The sequence below is a fragment of the Lagenorhynchus albirostris genome, chromosome 8, assembly GCF_949774975.1.
Source record: "Lagenorhynchus albirostris chromosome 8, mLagAlb1.1, whole genome shotgun sequence".
Classification (NCBI taxonomy): Eukaryota; Metazoa; Chordata; class Mammalia; order Artiodactyla; family Delphinidae; genus Lagenorhynchus; species Lagenorhynchus albirostris.
Window position 1 is genome coordinate 17,870,508 of NC_083102.1, and position 18,343 is coordinate 17,888,850.

The following is an 18,343-nucleotide window of genomic DNA, read 5'->3' on the forward strand; positions in this document are numbered from 1 at the left end:
CTGGGAAGATCGCACATGCTGCGGAGTGGCTTGGGCCCGTGAGCCGTGACCGCTGAGCCTGAGCGTCCGGAGCCTGTGCTCCGCAACGGGAGAGGCCACAACAGTGAGAGGCCCGCGTACCGCAAAAAAAAAAAAAAGGCAAGGTAGCTATTTATGAGTTGGAAAATAAAATTAGATCCATACCTCTTACTATTTGTAAATCATAGAGAAATTAAATACCAAAATTCAAACAAGTAGATAAAAGTACTTAAAGGAAATTTAGATGATTATATTCATGACCTTGGTGTAGGGAAGGTCTTTGTAGCTTAAATAGATATAAAAATAAAAAGCCACAAATGAATGATAAACTTAACATCAAAATAATTCTAAACAACAGAAGCAACAAAAACAAAGTTAACAAAGGATTACTATGAATGGGCAATTCATAACAAGGTGGAATATAAATAGTCAAGCATATGAAATAATTCTCAATTTCTGTAGCAATCAAGGAAATGTTACTTAAAATAGTGAGGTACCTTCTTTCTTCCAACAGACAGGCAAAATTTTAAAGACAAAAAAGTGGGTGAAGAAGTCTGCAAAATAGTACTATAAACTTTCTATGAATATGGGTATAGGTATGTGTATAAATGCAAAGAAAAAGGTCTAGAAGGATACATACCAAACTGAGAATAATTGTTTTCTCAAAAAGGAAGATTTGTTATAGGATGGCAGTGAAAATTATCAAAAAAAAAGGATAAAAACCTTATCTTCAATTTCAGAATATCTTCAGATAGATATGTGAATATTTAGAAGAAATATTTTCATGTGTATTTGAAAGTACTCTAAATGTATAAAATTTAAAAAATCAAGTATACATCAAAATGGCCATATACATTTGCAAATGAATGACTTTATTAAGGAAACTCTTCACACAGGCATACTTCATTTAAATAAAGATGTACTTCCAAAACATTGTGTCCATAAAAATTTGAATCATACTGTAAATGCATTTAAAGAGCTAATTATTTAAAGAAATGTCAAGGTAAATTCTTTTGTTAAGTGAAGTCCTTTCCAATGACCACTTTCATTTAGTTTAATTAAAAATCAAACCTTAAACAAACCTTAAAAGTTTGAACTTCATGGGAGGACCACGAAGACAGAGTAGGGCTTCCCTGGTGGCACAGTGGTTGAGAATCTACCTGCTAATGCAGGGGACACGGGTTCGAGCCCTGGTCTGGGAGGATCCCACATGGCGCAGAGCAACTAGGCCCGTGCACCACAACTACTGAGCCTGCGCATCTGGAGCCTGTGCTCCACAACAAGAGAGGCCACCATAGTGAGAGGCCCGTGCACCGCAATGAAGAGTGGCCCCCGCTTGCCACAACTAGAGGAAGCCCTCGCACAGAAACGAAGACACAACACAGCAAAAATTAATAAATAAATAAACTCCTACCCCCAACATCGTCTTTAAAAAAAAAAAAAAAAGAAGACAGAGTAGGAGGACGTGGAGCTCACCTTCCTCAACAAATACATTAAAAAAAAAAAATCTACATGTGGCACAATTCTCAGAGAAAACTACCTGGAAACTGGCAAAAGATGTCCTATACAACTAAAGCGGCAAGAAAGATCTCCATGTAACTGGGTAGGACAGGAAAAAAGGCATCAGGTCAGGACCTGTGCCTCTGAGAGGGATCTATAAGGAAGAGAAGGTCCATACGGGCAGACCCTTACCCTGGGGAGGGAACAGACAGACTCACAATCTGGGCATCCATGTCTTGGGGTCCTGCACAAAGGAGACAAGCCCTCTTGCCTGCTGGGAAATCCACTGAGACAGAGAGAAGAGCTGGAGAAGCCTAGACTCTACTTGTGAGGAGTGCACGTGAGCTGGCTTGCTAATAATCAAGGTGGAGAGAGCCTTGCACCAGCAGCTGCTGACTTCCTACACTTCCCAGTTGGAAGGGGTGAACGCCCTGTCTCTGCTCAAACCACACCACAGCCTGGTGCGAGATCAGGGCAAAGATTTGGTCTAACTGCACAGGATCAGACCAGGGTGCATGCGGTGTGATCCAGGCATAGCTGTGGTGACCACTGTCAGCACACACACAAGGCAGTGCCACAATATGCAGCAGCTACGTGCTGAATCTTGGGCAGACAGGTCCTGGTGAGGAGTGTGAAGCAATCTGTTCCCCAGTGAGAGCACACTGGCTCTGCCCACTCCGTGCTGCAGCTCAGCACCAGATATGTGGCAGACAGGTCCAGGGAGAAGTGTGCCACAGAGGCAGCCCAGACCCCAGGCAGCAGCACAGCCACCTCAATTTCTGCAGCCACAATGCCCACATCCTCAGCCTCAGCCTACTCCACACCACAGCCTTGTACTAGACCTGGGACAAACACAATGGAGAAAGGGATACGACCTTGGGCTGCATCTGAGAGGAAGCGCAGAGACCTACACAGGCAGTGCACAGGTTTGCTGTGACCACAAGAGCCTCACTTGCTTCAGCAATCATCTCCTTTGGGGAAGGGCACGCACTCAAGTGCAATGGAACCTTACTGAACCCAACCCTCAGGACTTCTACTCCAAAACCTGGGAGCAGACCCAGAACCCAACGAGGCAATGACAACCACGGAGAAAGAGGAAACCCCACCTCACATCAAGCACAGACTCTAGACACTACAAAACAAATCACACCCCTTATCAAGGGGATAATGGCCAGCAAACTCTGAAGAAAGATGTGGCTGGTATTCATACTAAAACCAGCCCTCGCACCAAAAATATTCAACTCACACAGTCTACCCAGGGGTGCTCCCACATAAAAACACCCCTTAGGACCACAGTAGATAACTGTTTCTCCTAAATTCAGAGACAGAGAAAGTTAAGTAAAATGAAAAAGCAGAGGAACTACTACTACTCCCAATTAAAAAAACAAGAGAACTCCCCTGAAAGAACAACTAATGAAACAGACTTCACTGGTCTTCTAAGCCCCAACTTCAAAAAGGAAGTAATAAAAATGCTAAAGGAATTAAGAAAGATTATCAGTAGATATGCAGATCACTGTAACAAGGAACTAGACTATATAAATGAAACAGTCAAAATTAGCTAATTCAATTGCCAAGTAAACCAATCTAGAAGCAATGAATAGCAGACTAAGTGCTGCAGAAGAATAAATAAGTGATCTGGAAGATAGAATAATGGAAATCACCCAATCAGAATAGCAGACAGAAAGAAAACAAAATGAAAGCAACACATGAGGTTTACAGGATAATATAAAGAGTGCAAACCTATGCATAATAGGGGTTCCAGAAGGAGAAGAGAGAGAAAAGGGGATTGAAAATGTACTTGAAGAAACTATGGCTGAACACTTCCTAAAATCTAAAGAAGGAAACCGATATCCAGGTACAGGAAGCACAGAGGGTCCCAAACAAGGTGAACACAAACAGACCCACACCAAGACATTATTAGCATTAAAATGGCAAAAGTTAAAGAGATGATTCTAAAGGCTGGAAGAGAAAAACAGAGTCAGTTACAAGGGAACTCCCATAAGGCTATCAGCTGATTTCTCTGCAGAAACTGTGCAGATCAGAAGGGAGTGGCATGATATATTCAAAGTCCTGAAAGGGAAAACCCTGCAACCTGGGATACTCTACCCAGCAAGATTATCATTTAGAATAGGAGAAGAGATAAAGAATTTCTCAGACAAGCAAAAACTGAAAGAATACAGCAATATTAAACCTAACCTAAAAGAAATATTGAAAGGTCTTCTCTAAATAGAAAAGAAGCAAGTATCTATAGGAAAGGCAAATATATAAAAGGATTGAAGATCACTTTAATAAGTCAGTACATAAATTTTTAAAAATCCAAAAAAATTGTAAAAGTGATTATATCTACTATTAATGGTAAAAGGATATGCATGAGGATGTAAAATAGGACATCAAAATCACAAAATGTAGGGGAGGGGAGTATAAAAATGAATATCTTTTAGAATGTGTTTAAACTTGTATGACTATCAGTTTAAAGCAAGTAGATATAGTTATGGGTTAACATACTTGAAAACCAGGGTAACCACACATCAAAAAGATACAATAGATTCACAGAAACCAAAAAGAAAGGAACTCAAGAATACAAAAGAAAACGATTAAACCACAAAAGGGAAAACAAAAAGAAGAAATGAACAAGAAAGAACTACAAAAACAACTAGAAAACAAGGTTTAAAATGGAAATTAAGTGCAGCTCTATTTACAACAGCCAGGACATGGATGCAACCTAAGTGTCCATTGACAGATGAATGGATAAAGAAGATATGGCACATATATACAATGGAATATTACTCAGCCATAAAAAGAAACAAAATTGAGTTATTTGCAGTGAGGTGGATGGACCTAGAATCTGTCATACAGAGTGAAGTAAGTCTGAAAGAGGAAAACAAATACTGTATGCTAACACATATATATGGAATCTAAAAAAAAAAAGGGTTCTGAAGAACCTTAGGTGCAGGACAGGAATAAAGACGCAGACGGTAGAGAATGGGCTTGAGGACATGGGGAGTGGGAAGGGTAAGCTGGGACGAAGTGAGAGAGTGGCATGGACATATATACACTACCAAATGTAAAATAGATAGCTAGTGGGAAGCAGCCGCATAGCACAGGGAGATCAGCCTGGTGCTTTGTGACCACCTAGTGGGGTGGGATAGGGAGGGTGGGAGGGAGACACAAGAGAGAGGAGATATGGGGATATATGTATAGCTGATTCACTTTGTTATAAAGCAGAAACTAACACACCATTGTAAAGCAGTTATACTCCAATAAAGATGTTAAAATAAATAACTAAATAATAAAATAAAATAGAAGAAAAATAAATAAAATGGCAATAAGTACATACCTATCAATAATTACTTTAAATGTCAGTGGACTAAATACTCAAATCAAAAGAAAGAGTGACAGACTGGATTAAAAAACAAACACCAACAGTATGCTGCCTACAGGAGACTCACTTTAGGGCAAAAGACACACACAGATTGAAAGTGAGGCGATGGAAAAGGATATTTCATGCAAATGGAAACAATAAGAAAGTAGGAATAGCAGTACTCATATCAGACAAAATAGACTTTAAACAAAGGCCATAAAGAAAGACAAAGAAGGACAGTATATAATGATAAAGGGAGCAATACAAGAAGAGGATATTATACTCATTAACATATATGCCCCCAATATAGGAACACCTAAATATATAAAACAAATACTAACAGACATAAAGAGAGAGATTTGACAGGAATACAATAATAGTAGGAAACTTTAACACCCCACTGACATCAATGAACAGATCTTCCAGGCAGAAAATCAGTAAGGCAACGGAGATCCCAAATGACACAACCAGCTGGACTTGATACATACAGGACACTACATCAAGCCCCCCGCTCCTTAATACGCATTCTTTTCAAGTGCACATGGAACGTTCTCTAGGATAGACCACATATTAGGTTACAAAACAAGTCTCAACAAATTTAAGAGGATAGAAATTATCTCAATATCTTTTCTGACCACAATGGTATGATACTAGAAATCAACCACAGAAAGAAAAATGGGAGAAGAATGAACACATGGAGACTAAGCAACATGCTACTGAAAAAACCAATGGGTAAGTGATGAAATCAAAGAAGAAATTGGAAAATACCTGAGCACAAAGGAAAATGAAAACACAAACTTCCAAAATCTATGGGACACAGCAAAAGCAGTTCTAAGACAGAAGATCATAGTGATACAGGCTTTCCTCAAGAAGGAAAAAAAAAAAAACTCAAAAAAACAACCTAAACTACCACCTAAAAAAAGAAGAAGAAAAAAACCAATGTCAGCAAAAGGAAGGAAATAATAAAGTTAAAAGAGGAAATAAATAAATTAGAGATCCAAAAAACAATAGAAAGGATAAAAAACCCAAGAGCTGGTTTTTTTGAAAAGATAAACAAAATCAACACACCTCTAGCCAGGCCTGCCAAGAAGAAAAGAGAGAGGACCCAAATAAACAAAATAGGAAATGAAAGAGGAGAAATAACAGCCAATATTGCAGAAATACAAAAAACTGTTAAGAGAATACTATGAGGAATTATATGCCAACAAATAGTTTCTAGAAACACACAGCCTGCCAAAACTGAGTCAAGAAGAAACAGATAACTTGTGCAGACCAATCACTACAAGTGAAATAGAATCAGCAATAAAAAATCCTCCTGCAAACAAAAGTCCAGGACCAGATGGCTTCACTGGGGAATTCTACGGAACGTACAAAGAAGAACTTACACTGATCTTTCTCAAACTATTCCAAAAAACTGAAGACGAGGGAACACTTCCAAACTTATTCTATTAAGCTACCATCACCCTGATAACAAAACCAAAAAGGGACTACAAAGAAAGAAAATTACAGGCCAATATCTGTGATAAAAACAGATGCAAAAAATCCTTAACAAAATATTAGTAAGCCAAATACATAAAAAGGATCATACACTATGGTCAAGTTGGATTCATTCCAGGTTTGCAAGGATAGTTCATCATACGGAAATCAATCAATGTGATACACCACATTACCAAGAGGAAAGCAAAAACCACATGATCATTTAAATAGGCACAGAAATGCTTGGATCATCTAGACAGAAAATCACTAAGGAAACACAGGCCTTAAATGACACATTCACCAGATGGACTTAATTGATATTTACAGAACATTCCATCCAAAAGCAGCAGAATAGACTTCCTTCTTAAGTGCACCTGGAACATTCTCCAGGACAGATCACATGTTGGGCCACAAATCAAGCCTCAGTAAATTTAAGAAAACTGAAATCATATCAAGCATCCTTTCCAACCACAATGTTATGAGATTAGAAATCAGTTACAGGAAAAAAACAGTAAAAAAAACACAAACACATGGAGGCTAAACAATATGTTACTAAAAGAACAATGGATCACAGAAGAAATCAAAAAGGAAATCAAAAAATACCTAGAGACAAATGACAGTGAAAACACGATGATCCAAAACCTATGGGATGCAGCAAAAGCAGTTCTAAGAGGGAAGTTTATAGCAATAAAATCTTACCTCAGAAAACAATAAAAATCTCAAACAACCTAAATCTTACACCTAAAGCAACTAGAGAAAGAAGAACAAACAAAACTCAATGTTAGTAGAAGGAAAGAAATCATAAAGATCAGAGGAGAAATAATGAAATAGAAACAAAGAAAACAATAGAAAAGATCAATGAAACTGAAAGCTGGATCTTTGAAAAGATAAACAAAATTGATAGATCTTTAGCCAGACTCATCATGAAAAAAAGGGAGAGGGTTCAAATCAATAAACTTAGAAATGAAAAAGGAGAAGTTACAATGGACACCACAGAAACACAAAGGAACATAAGAGACTACTATAAACAACTATATGCCAATAAAATGGACAACCTAGAAGAAACGGACAAATTCTTAGAAGGGTACAACCTTCCAAGACTGAACCAGGAAGAAACAGAAAATATGAACAGACCAATCAGAAGTACTGAAATTGAAACAGTGATTGAAAACCTTCCAACAAACAAAAGTCCAGGACCAGATGGCTTCAGAGGCAAATTCTATCAAACATTTAGAGAAGAGCTAACACCCATCCTTCTCAAACTCTTCCAAAAAATTGCAGAGGAAGGAACACTCCCAAGCATATTCTACATTAAAAGGATCATACACCATGATTTATCCCAGGGATGCAAGGATTCTTCAACAACTGCAAATCAATCAGTGTGATATACCACATTAACAAATTGAAGAATAAAAACCATATAATCATCTCAATAGATGCAGAAAAAGCATTTGACAAAATTCAACACCCATTTATGATAAAAACTCTCCAGAAGTGGGCATAGAGGGAACTTACCTCAACATAATAAAGGCCATATATGATAAACCCACAGCTAACATCATTTTCAATGGTGAAAAGCTAAAAGCATTCCTTCTAATATCAGGAACAAGACAAGGACACCCACTGTCACCACTTTCATTCAACATAGTTTTGGAAGTCCTAGCTACAGCAATGAGAGAAGAGAAAGAAATAAAAGGAATCGAAATTGGAAAAGAAGAAGTAAAATTACCACTGTTTGCAGATGACATGATATTATACACAGAAAATCCTACAGATGCTACCAGAAAAGTACTAGAGCTCATCAATGAATTAGGTAAAGTTGCAGGATACAAAATTAATACACAGAAATCTCTTGCATTCCTATATGCTAACAACAAAAGATCAGAAAGAGAAATTAAGGAAACAATCCCATTCACCATTGCATCAAAAAATATAACCTACTAAGGAGACAAAAGACTTGTACTCTGAAAACTATAAGACACTGATGCAAGAAATCGAAGATGATACAAACAGATGGAAAGATATACCATGTTCCTGGATCGGAAGAATCAATACTGTCAAAATGACTATACTACCCAAGGCAATCTACAGATTCAGTGCAATCCTTATCAAATTACCAATGGCATTTTTCACAGGACTAGAACAAAAAATTTTAAATTTGTATGGAAACACAAAAGACCCTGAATAGCCAAATCAATCCTGAGAAAGAAAAACAGAGCTGGAAGAATCAGGCTCCCTGACTTCAGACTATACTACAAAACAGTGTGGTACTGGCACAAAAATAAACACATAGATCAATGGAACAGGATAGAAAGCCCAGAGATAAACCCACACACCTATGGTCAATTAATCTATGACAAAGGAGGCAAGGATATACAATGGAGAAAAGACAGTCTCTTCAATAAGTGGTGCTGGGAAAACTGGACAGCTACATGCAAAAGAATAAAATTAGAACATTCTCTAACACCATATAGATACATAACGTCAAAATGGATCAAAGACCTAAATGTAAGGCCAGATGCTAAAAACTTCCTAGAGGAAAACACAGGGAGAACAATCTTTGACATAAATTGCAACAATTATGTTCTTTGATCCACCTCTTAGAGTAATGAAAATAAAGCAAAAATAAACAAATGGGATGTATTTAAACTTAAAAGTTTCTGCACAGCAAAGGAAAACATAACCAAAACGAACAGACCCACAGAATGGGAGAAAACATTTGCAAACGAAGTGACCAACAAGGGATTAATCTCAAATTATACAAACAAAAACAAAAAAACAAAAAACCCAATCAAAAAATGGGCAGAAGATCTAAATAGACATGCCTCCAAAGGAGACATACAGATGGCCAACAGGCACATGAAAAGATGCTCAACATCACTAATTATCAGAGAAATGCAATTCAAAACTACAATGAGGTATCACCATACACCAGTCAGAATGGCCATCATCAACAAGTCTACAAACAATAAATGCTGGAGAGGGTGTGGAGAAAAGGTAACCCTCTTGCACTGTTGGTGGGGATGTAAACTGGTACAGCCACTATGGAGAATAGTATGAAGGTTCCTTAGAAAACTAAAAATAGAACTACAATGATCCAGCAATCCCACTTCTGGGCACATATCCAGAGAAAACCATAACTGAAAAGCTACATGCACCCCAATGTTCAGCACTATTTACAACAGCCAAGACATGGAAGCAACCTAACTGTCCACTGACAGAGGAATGGATAAAGAAGATGTGGCACATATATACAATGGAATATTACTCAGCCATAAAAATAGTGAAATAATGCCATCTGCAGCAACATGGATGAACCTAGAGCTTATCATACTAATAAGTCAGACAGAGAAAGACAAATATCACATGAAATCACTCATATGTGGAATCTAACTTAAAAAAATGATACACATGAACTTATTTACAAAACAGAAACCGACTTAATAGATTTCAAAAACAAACTTATGGTTACCAAAGGGGAAACGTCGGGCAGGGAGGAATAAATCAGGAGCTTGGGATTACATACAGACACCACTATATATAAGATAGATAACCAGAAAGGACCTACTGTATAGCACAGGGAACTCTACTCAGTATTCTGTGATAACCTATATGAGGAAAGAATCTGAAAAAGAATGAATATATGTATATGTATAACTGAATCACTTTGCTGTACACCTGAAACTAAAACAACATTGTGAATCAACTATATGCCAATAAAATTTAAAAACCAACCAACAAACAAATAACAACCCAGTCAAAAAATGAGCAGAAGACTTATTTAGATATTTTTCCAGAGAAGACATACAGATGAACAACAGGCCCACAAAAAGATGTTCAACATCACTAATTATTAGAGAAATGTAAATCAAAAGCACAATGAGGTATCACTCAAACAGGTCAGAATGACTATCATCAAAAAGTCTACAAATAATAAAGCTGGAGAGGGTGTGGAGAGGGGAACCCTCCTACACTGTTGGTGGGAACGTAAATTGGTGCAGCCACTATGGAAAACAATACGGAGGTTCCTTAAAAAGCTAAAAGTAGAGCTACCATATGATCCAGCAATCCCATTCCTGGGTATATATCCAGAAATAACTAAAACTCTAATTTAAAAAGATAAATACACCCCAGGGCTTCCCTGGTGGCGCAGTGGTTGAGAGTCCGCCTGCCGATGCAGGGGACACGGGTTCATGCCCCGGTCCGGGAAGATCCCACATGCCGCAGAGCGGCTAGGCCCGTGAGCCATGGCCGCTGAGCCTGTGTGTCCGGAGCCTGTGCTCCACAATGGGGGAGGTCATAACAGTGAGAGGCCCGTGTACCACAAAAAAAAAAAAAAAAAAAAAAGATACAAAGACCCCAGTGTTCATAGCAGCAGTATTTACAATAGCCAAGACATGGAAGCAACCCATGTGCCTATCAACAGATGACTGGCTTAAGAAGATGTGGGGGGGGTGTGTGTGTGTGTGTGTGTGTGTGTGTGTGTGTGTGTGTGTAATGGAATATTACTCAGCCATAAAAAAGAATGAAATATTGCCATTTGCAACAACATAGATGGACCTCGAGAGTATTATACTTAGTGAAATAAGTTAGACAGAGGAAGACAAATATTATATCACTTATATATAGAATCTAAAAAATAATACAAATGAATCTATATACAAAACAGAAACAGACTCACAGAAACAGAAAACAAACGGTTATCAGAGGGGAAAGGAAGGGGGAGGGATAAATTAGGAGTACGGGATTAACAATCTACTACATATAAAATAGATAAGAACAAGGATTTACTGAATAGAACAGGGAATTATGTTACCTTGAAATAACCTATAATGGGAAATAATCTGAAAAATATATATACACAACTGAGTCACTTTTCTGTATACCCAAAACTAACAGAATAGTGTAAATCACCTATACTTCAATTAAAAAAAAAGTTTGAAGTCCAAAATACTATTATAAAAGTAAATACATATCTCCTTACCAATAACAGAATAATAATTCCCTATATTATTCACTGACTTTTTTTTTCTAGCGCTCTCTCATTTTTCATCCACTTAAGGTATTATCAGAAAGAGAAGGGGGAATATATGAATAATGTCAAACCTGTTAAAAGTGCACACTGATGGATGTCTTCATTTACAAACTTCATAAAGTTATCGTCATCCTAAAACAAGAGAGTTTTAAATTATTTATCTTTTAAAAACCAGCGGTTTCCCAATCCAGAAATTTTTTACATCTACCTTAGTACTTAGAATTGAGTGTGTCTTTAATCTTTAATAAATGAAAAAATTCAAGGTTATTACTGGCTATTGATCTCAAAGCACCCAACACTTCAAATATCCTGAAACAATGTTTTCATCTTTCATTTCTCTTCTTCCACAAGGTAAGGTCATATTAATGATTATAGAGAAGGAACAGTTTAAAGATTCTTGGTAAACCTGGCAAAACAGGTTAAATTACGACTAAAATTAACCAAAAAAAGAAGAAAAAAGAAACACAGAAAGCCATTGCCGGGACTTCCCTAGTGACCCAGTGGTGAAGAATTCGCCTGCCAATGCAGGGGACACGGGTTTGAGCCCTGGTCCAGGAAGATCCCACATGCCGCGGAGCAAATAAGCCTGTGCGCCACAACTACTGAGCCTGCACTCCAGAGCCCGCGAGCCACAACTACTCAGCCCGAGTGCCACAACTACTGAAGCCCTCGCACCTAGAGCCTGTGCCCCCCACCCCACCCCCGGCAAAGAGAAGCCACCGCAATGAGAAGCCCGCGCACCGCAACGAAGAGTAGCCCGCGCTCGCCGCAACTAGAGAAAGCCCGCGTGCGCGCAGCAAGGAATGCAGCCAAAAATAAATAAATAAATAAATTTATGCGGGGAGGGGAGAAAGCCATTGACTTAAAGGGTTATACATCATTTGGGGAGTTTATTTTGGGACCTTAACTTACATAGATAATTTATACATTACTAAAATGTGAAGGAAATTTCTTAGAAATATGTGCTGGGACCAGACAAAATATTTGTAACTACTGCATTTTGTTTCTCCACTACCCCCTTCTTCCTCCATGTACTTTCCTTTGTTACAACAGTGCCACATGAAATCTATGATGGTGACACACAGTAGGTTTAGAAATAGGTTTCACTATTATGATACACATTATAATGTAACATAGAATTAGTACATATAAGAAAATAAGTGGACATGAATTATAAAAATAAAACCCTAATAATTACTTATTACACACATTTTAATAAAACTCAGAAGAATCTCAGCCAAAATATTTTCTCAAAAAACCCCCCAAATCAATATAGATTCTCTTTCTAGATAGGGCATACTGCACACATTAATAGCTTTGCTTTCAATCAATTTATTTCCCAACTTCAGTGAAAAGTGATTTAAATATCCAACGGATTTTTACAGCCAACTGAATTTATAGTATTTTTACTGGGAATTTATATTTTATAACAAGTTTTATTTCTAAGTAGGATTAAGTTGAGAAAAACATACTGATTCATCTTCACTGATTGTTCTGTCTGAATAGTCTTCCTTTTCTGAATCTTCTGACATCTCCTCCAATATTTGGCTCAAAATTTCTTTTATTATGTAGGTAGGCTGTAAAACAATTTGTAAGGAACTTATTTGACAGTTTTCTTTTTAAGTACACATTAAATGTGTACCCCAAATATATTCAATTTTATTTAATTAACAGTGACAACAGGCTTCTCTAAAAAGTAAATTAAGACACAGCTAATTAAACCTTTAATTTCAAAGATTTGAAGAAATTCTCCATTTTTATAAGATAGAGACAAGTCAGAATAAGACAAATCACGTAAATAATTCAGTTGAAAAAGGAATTTCCAGGGTACATAACCAAATCCTAGACTTATCATAGACAAGTCTAGACACAGCGATAGCGAGTTCAGAATGATTCTGAGGCACTGAAAAGCTCATGCATCAGAGAAAAATTACAGTTACTTATTCAGGTAGTGAGTTGTAGCAATACAGTTAATTTTTTTTTTCGGCTTAATTTTCATTTGACCAAAAGTTCAAATGACAGTAGGTTTTTTTCTCTATATTTTGGTTAATATTCTGTAGACTGTTCTAATATTCGATCACATTAGTCTTACTGGAATAGTTAACTTACTGCAATAGTTATCAGAAGTGGTAATTCTTAAGTGGTAATTAAGTGGTAATTAAGACCTCTTAAGTGGTAATTAAGACAATGAAATAACAGAAATTCCTTGTCAAGAGTCTACTATTTTTGAGAGACCAAAGGAATTTACTAATTTCGAATCTACTAGTTTATGCTCCTCTCTACAAAAAGTGGGTTTTCAAGCGTGGACCACAAACAATACAGCCCAAGCTCCACAGCGAATAACTTTACGAATGCCACAGAGAAGTCTGTCTTACGGGTGACACCTTCAGTAGTAAGAGACTTAAGTTTCCGTCTGGGGATCACAACTCCGAATTTGGAAAACTGGACTGGCATAAATCTTGATTCTGTTTCCTTACATGAGCGTATGAGGCGCACCAACGTGCTGACCTGCTGCGGAGTAAAACCTGAGCTTCAGGAGAGGCACACACACAGATGGATCCAATAAGCGCTCCGTGCGTACCTTCCACGTCAGAAGCGAGAGAGGCCACAGCAGGCGCGGCCTCGCCCAGCGGCGCCGCGGCAGTCTCGGGGCAGCAACGATGACTTCCCTTCTTGGCGGGAAGGACGATGAAGCCACAATTCCTGGTGGCGAAGTTTTCCTCCCACACTCGGCGACACGGCAGTGGAGGGAGGGGCGCCTTTTCTGGGCGCGCTCGTTTCGCGCAGGGACTTTCCTTCTCGGCACTTCACTGTCCCGCCTCGGCCTCCTCACCCTCGCCTCGAGTCCCACGGTCAGGCCAGTAGTCCCTTCCGTGCGCCGGGAGCAGCCGTTCTGCCAGTGATACCGACAGCCCAGCGACTGGAAGGAACGCTGCCGCGGCCGTTTAGTAGCCGCAGCCACGCCCTTTCATCACGTAGCGCAGCACTCGTTACCAGGGCAACGGGCTCAACCTCGCGAGATCTCAGACTGGTCAGCTACGCGGGATTTCGGCTGAAGGAAAGAAAAAGCCCGGAGGGTGTGGCGGACTAGCAGCAGAGGAGTGGGCGTCAAAGGGCATCCCGAGGGGCGGGAAGGTAGAGAGCAGGGGGCTGGCGGGAAATTTTAGGGGTGGAGGCAGGGCAGCTATTTGTCCCTACGGTTCTGCACATCGGTTGTTTGCCATGTCTGTCCCTTCTTCGAGCAGACACTAGAGCAGACTGGTTAAGACTTTTGCTTTGTTGATCTTTAGTTGTATCCGCACCGAGTTGCGTTTTGCACGGTTGTGTGACTAATGATCTTTATTGGATTCGGAAAAAGAGACTTTTTAAATATTTGATGGAAGAGTCCTAGATTTTCTTGGGTGAGCTTGCAAGATTATTATTAGCTCAGAGATTCTTTAAGTATAATAATCGTTAGCTAACGTATCAAGAACATCTTCGGGGACACTATGCAAATCATTTTACATGTATTGTCTCATCTAATTAAATATGATCATTCCGTAACAAATTTAGCCATTATTCCTGTACATCCCACCTTGATTTCCCCCTGGTCTGTAGCTTAGTGGATAATTTATTTAGAATACTTTTCCAAGTAGAGCTAAAAATAAAAGTCTTTAAATGTTTGGTGCCTGCACGAGGCATTATGTGTCATGAGATTTGTAATACTGTAGAAATGGAGATAATGCAAAAGTAAAATAAGGGGCAAAGCAATAGCTTAAACATGAGGTTAATAGCCTCTGCTTAAATTTTGTTAGTTTCCAAAAAATAACATGTTCTTTGAGGTCAGTGATTTAGAAGATTGGACCTTCCAGAAAAAGAAATAGAGCAGGTATTAGATCACACTTTCTTGAAAATCAATTACCCTTTATAATTGTACCTTGTTTTATGTAACACATATGTTACTAAAGGTGACATGCATAGAGAATTTTTGTATATGGAATCTATTTTTCTGTTGGATTTTAGAGTCATGATTGCAAGCCATAGTGTCAGACACACAAGGTGAAACTCCAAGAAATGATCTAAACAAGTTACACAAGAAATTAATGGCAGAGCTGGGACTTAAATCTCAAGATTTTTAGTCCATATATCTACATGATCATATTTCAAGTAATCCTACAGAGAAAAATTAGTGCATAATAAAAACAGGAATTCAAAAAAACCTTTGAAAATTGTATTTATTCATTCTTTCATTAATTCAACAAATATTTATTCAATGCCTACTAATTGCCAGGGACTGTTCCCAGTGTAATAAAATGGACATCCCTTGTGGAGGTTATGTACTACTGAGAGAAGAAAGACCAATACTTGAAAAAAGCTCTCAGGTGATGAAAATTGCTGTGGCGAGAAATAAGGGAAAAATAAAGAGCATAGGGAGTGCTCTAGTGGGTGGGCCTTGGTAGGGGTGGCTCTGTTGATGGAGTGTCCAGGAAAGTCTGTCTGACCAGGCTTTTGAGCAGAGACCTGAAGCAAGTAAAGGGATGAGCTACGTGGATGCCTACGGGAAGACCTTGGCAGGCAGGGGAAACAGCAAGTACAAAGGCTCTGAGAGAAAATCATGTTATGAATTATACTAGGCAGCACTGTTTAGTTGAAGCTTAGCTGGAGTCAGTACATTTTAAGAAAAGAGATTTCATTAGGACCTCTTTCTTCCCCAGATAAATTTAAAATGATTTTCTTAAGCACCTGTTCCTTTTTAACTTTTTTTTTTAAAACTTACTCTCCTATTCTAGACAGTAGAATACAGTGGAAATAAATTCTTTGCCTTTAAGTGCAAGTGGAAGGAAGACCTGCAGTAAACTTCAACCAAGGACTTTGATGTCGGTCTGAGTTTTTGTTCTCCTTTTCTCTGATCTTATCAGAGAAGGTTATGGGACATACTCCTTATGGAGCCAGCTTCTGCTTCCTGGGAAGGAAGCAGCTTTGCCTGTGCAGCAACCTTTCCTCCTCCAATTTTTTGATGCATTCATCACCTCTAAGCCTGCAGTATAAAAGGCAATATAGTAAGAGTAAGGAAAGAGGAAAAGAAAAACCAAAACAGTACTCCAAAAGGCACAATTATTGGTGTGGGAATCAGGAGGAAAAAGGTCATGTTAGCAACATGGCCAAATGTAAATTGTGTTAGGAATGTGATTTATTTTGTGTGATTATATCATTTTGAATTTGTTGAGCAGAGGCTTACATGAGCATATGAGGTGACTAGGGAAGTCAAAGTTATTTATGACATCTCAGAAGTTAGTGGTTACGTGGCTGTAGAGGCTGAGGAAGCCATACTGGATCCCAGGAGCCTTGGGGTCATCTAGTACCCGTCAGGCCTTCCTCAGACTATCAGGGTCTAGGATGTTCCAGTGTAGAGCCAAACCACCCCAACAGTTTCCGGATCTTAAGATCTGTCCCAGCCAGTCAACTAACCAAGACTTAGCTCAAAGGCCATCCCCTAAGTGAAGTCTTTCCTGATCCCTCTATCATTGGTAGAATACTTACACTGTTAGTTTATGTACTGTGTCTAAATTCGGGGACTATAGTGAAGTATTATTCTTCTGAACACTTGGAAATGAGGCAGTAAGAATGCCCCCAGCCTGTTCAACAATGAACAGATAGGATAAATCACCTCAAAAGAGAAAGCTGGCTCCCAGGCTCAGGGTGAAGTTTCATGATAAAAAACATGAAATGGTACCCCCGCCACTGCCACCAGTAAGTGCACCTGAACTGTGCAATGGTGAAATCCCCCTTCTCATTAAGGACGTGTTGGCCAGATCCCACAACTTTTCAGCCACTTCCTTTCATTTTGGTATTTAAGATTTCGTTCTGGTATTTGGTATTAAGTACACTTTAAACTTCAATGTCAAACTCGATTCAATGCCCTCCTCCTCGTTACCCTCTAGATCTGTCCCTAGCTCTGGTGACTGAGGAAGTGGGAGGGAATTGGTGTTTTGCTATTTACATTCATCCCCTATTTCTTCTGAGTGCTAGTTCCTTGTTGTGTTAGGAGGAGTAAGGGCTGGGGGGAAAAGGGCAGATATCTCCTTAACTGGGCCAGATTGCGGTCTGCATCGTTGGTCTCCAGGGCTGTTATTGGTCCTTGTCCGTGTGCTTCAAGAGGAGCATGGTGGCCCCAACCTGCCCCCTGACAAGGGGCTTTCTTCAAGGCATGCTCCTAGGAAATAGCAATCTCTTGTGAGGAATTATGGGGAACAGAAGTTAGAATCTTTGATTCTTTATTTACTACCTCATAATTAATTTGGTTTGGATAAGGATCCAAATTTCTGTTTCCATTTACTTTTCTTCCAGCATTTGCTTATGTTAGTACTTGGCAAAGGTAGTTTGTAGAAAATAAATGTTTTACTGAAATAGTAATGTTGATTTTGGCAAACACTTTTCTCATTAGGAAGGCAAAGCTAATAGCCATTGCATTTATCCATGGACTCTAGTCTAAATGGACATGCATCTAAAACTAAAGATATACAAAGGTTGAAAGTGAAGGGGTGGAGAAAGTTATATCATATATACAAGTACACACACACACACACACACACAGATTGAAAGTAAAAGGGGAAAGTAAAGTTATACAAGTGCTAACCAAAAGAAAGCCATGGTAGCAATGTTAAGAACAGAAAAAATAAACTTTAAGGCAAAAATCTTTGTTACAAATAGAAGGTCACTTCATAATATTAAAAATATTCAATTCACTTGGAAGATAAAATGATTCTAGATTTGTGTATGCACCAAAAACATGACTTTAAATATGAAAGCAAATTTAACAGAATTACAAGGAGAAATAGACTAATCCATAATTATAGAGGGAGATTTTCACATTTCCAATTCAGTAACAGCTAGAACAAAGGAACAAAAAAAATCCAGTAATGATATAGAATGTTTGGACAACATGATTAATAAGCTTGAATACAAATAGACAC

At 38.5% G+C, this 18,343-nt stretch overlaps 1 protein-coding gene across 1 annotated transcript in view; it reads right to left on the reverse strand.

Moving 5' to 3' along the window:
* The window catches only part of AGBL3 (AGBL carboxypeptidase 3), a 90,782-nt gene extending 76,677 nt beyond the window's left edge, over nt 1-14,105 (reverse strand). The window contains 3 exon segments of the mRNA XM_060156626.1: nt 11,462-11,522; nt 12,863-12,967; nt 13,972-14,105. Coding sequence (XP_060012609.1) covers nt 11,462-11,522; nt 12,863-12,922 — 121 coding nt within the window. The 5' untranslated portion in view covers nt 12,923-12,967; nt 13,972-14,105.
* Between the last annotated feature and the right edge of the window lie 4,238 nt (nt 14,106-18,343).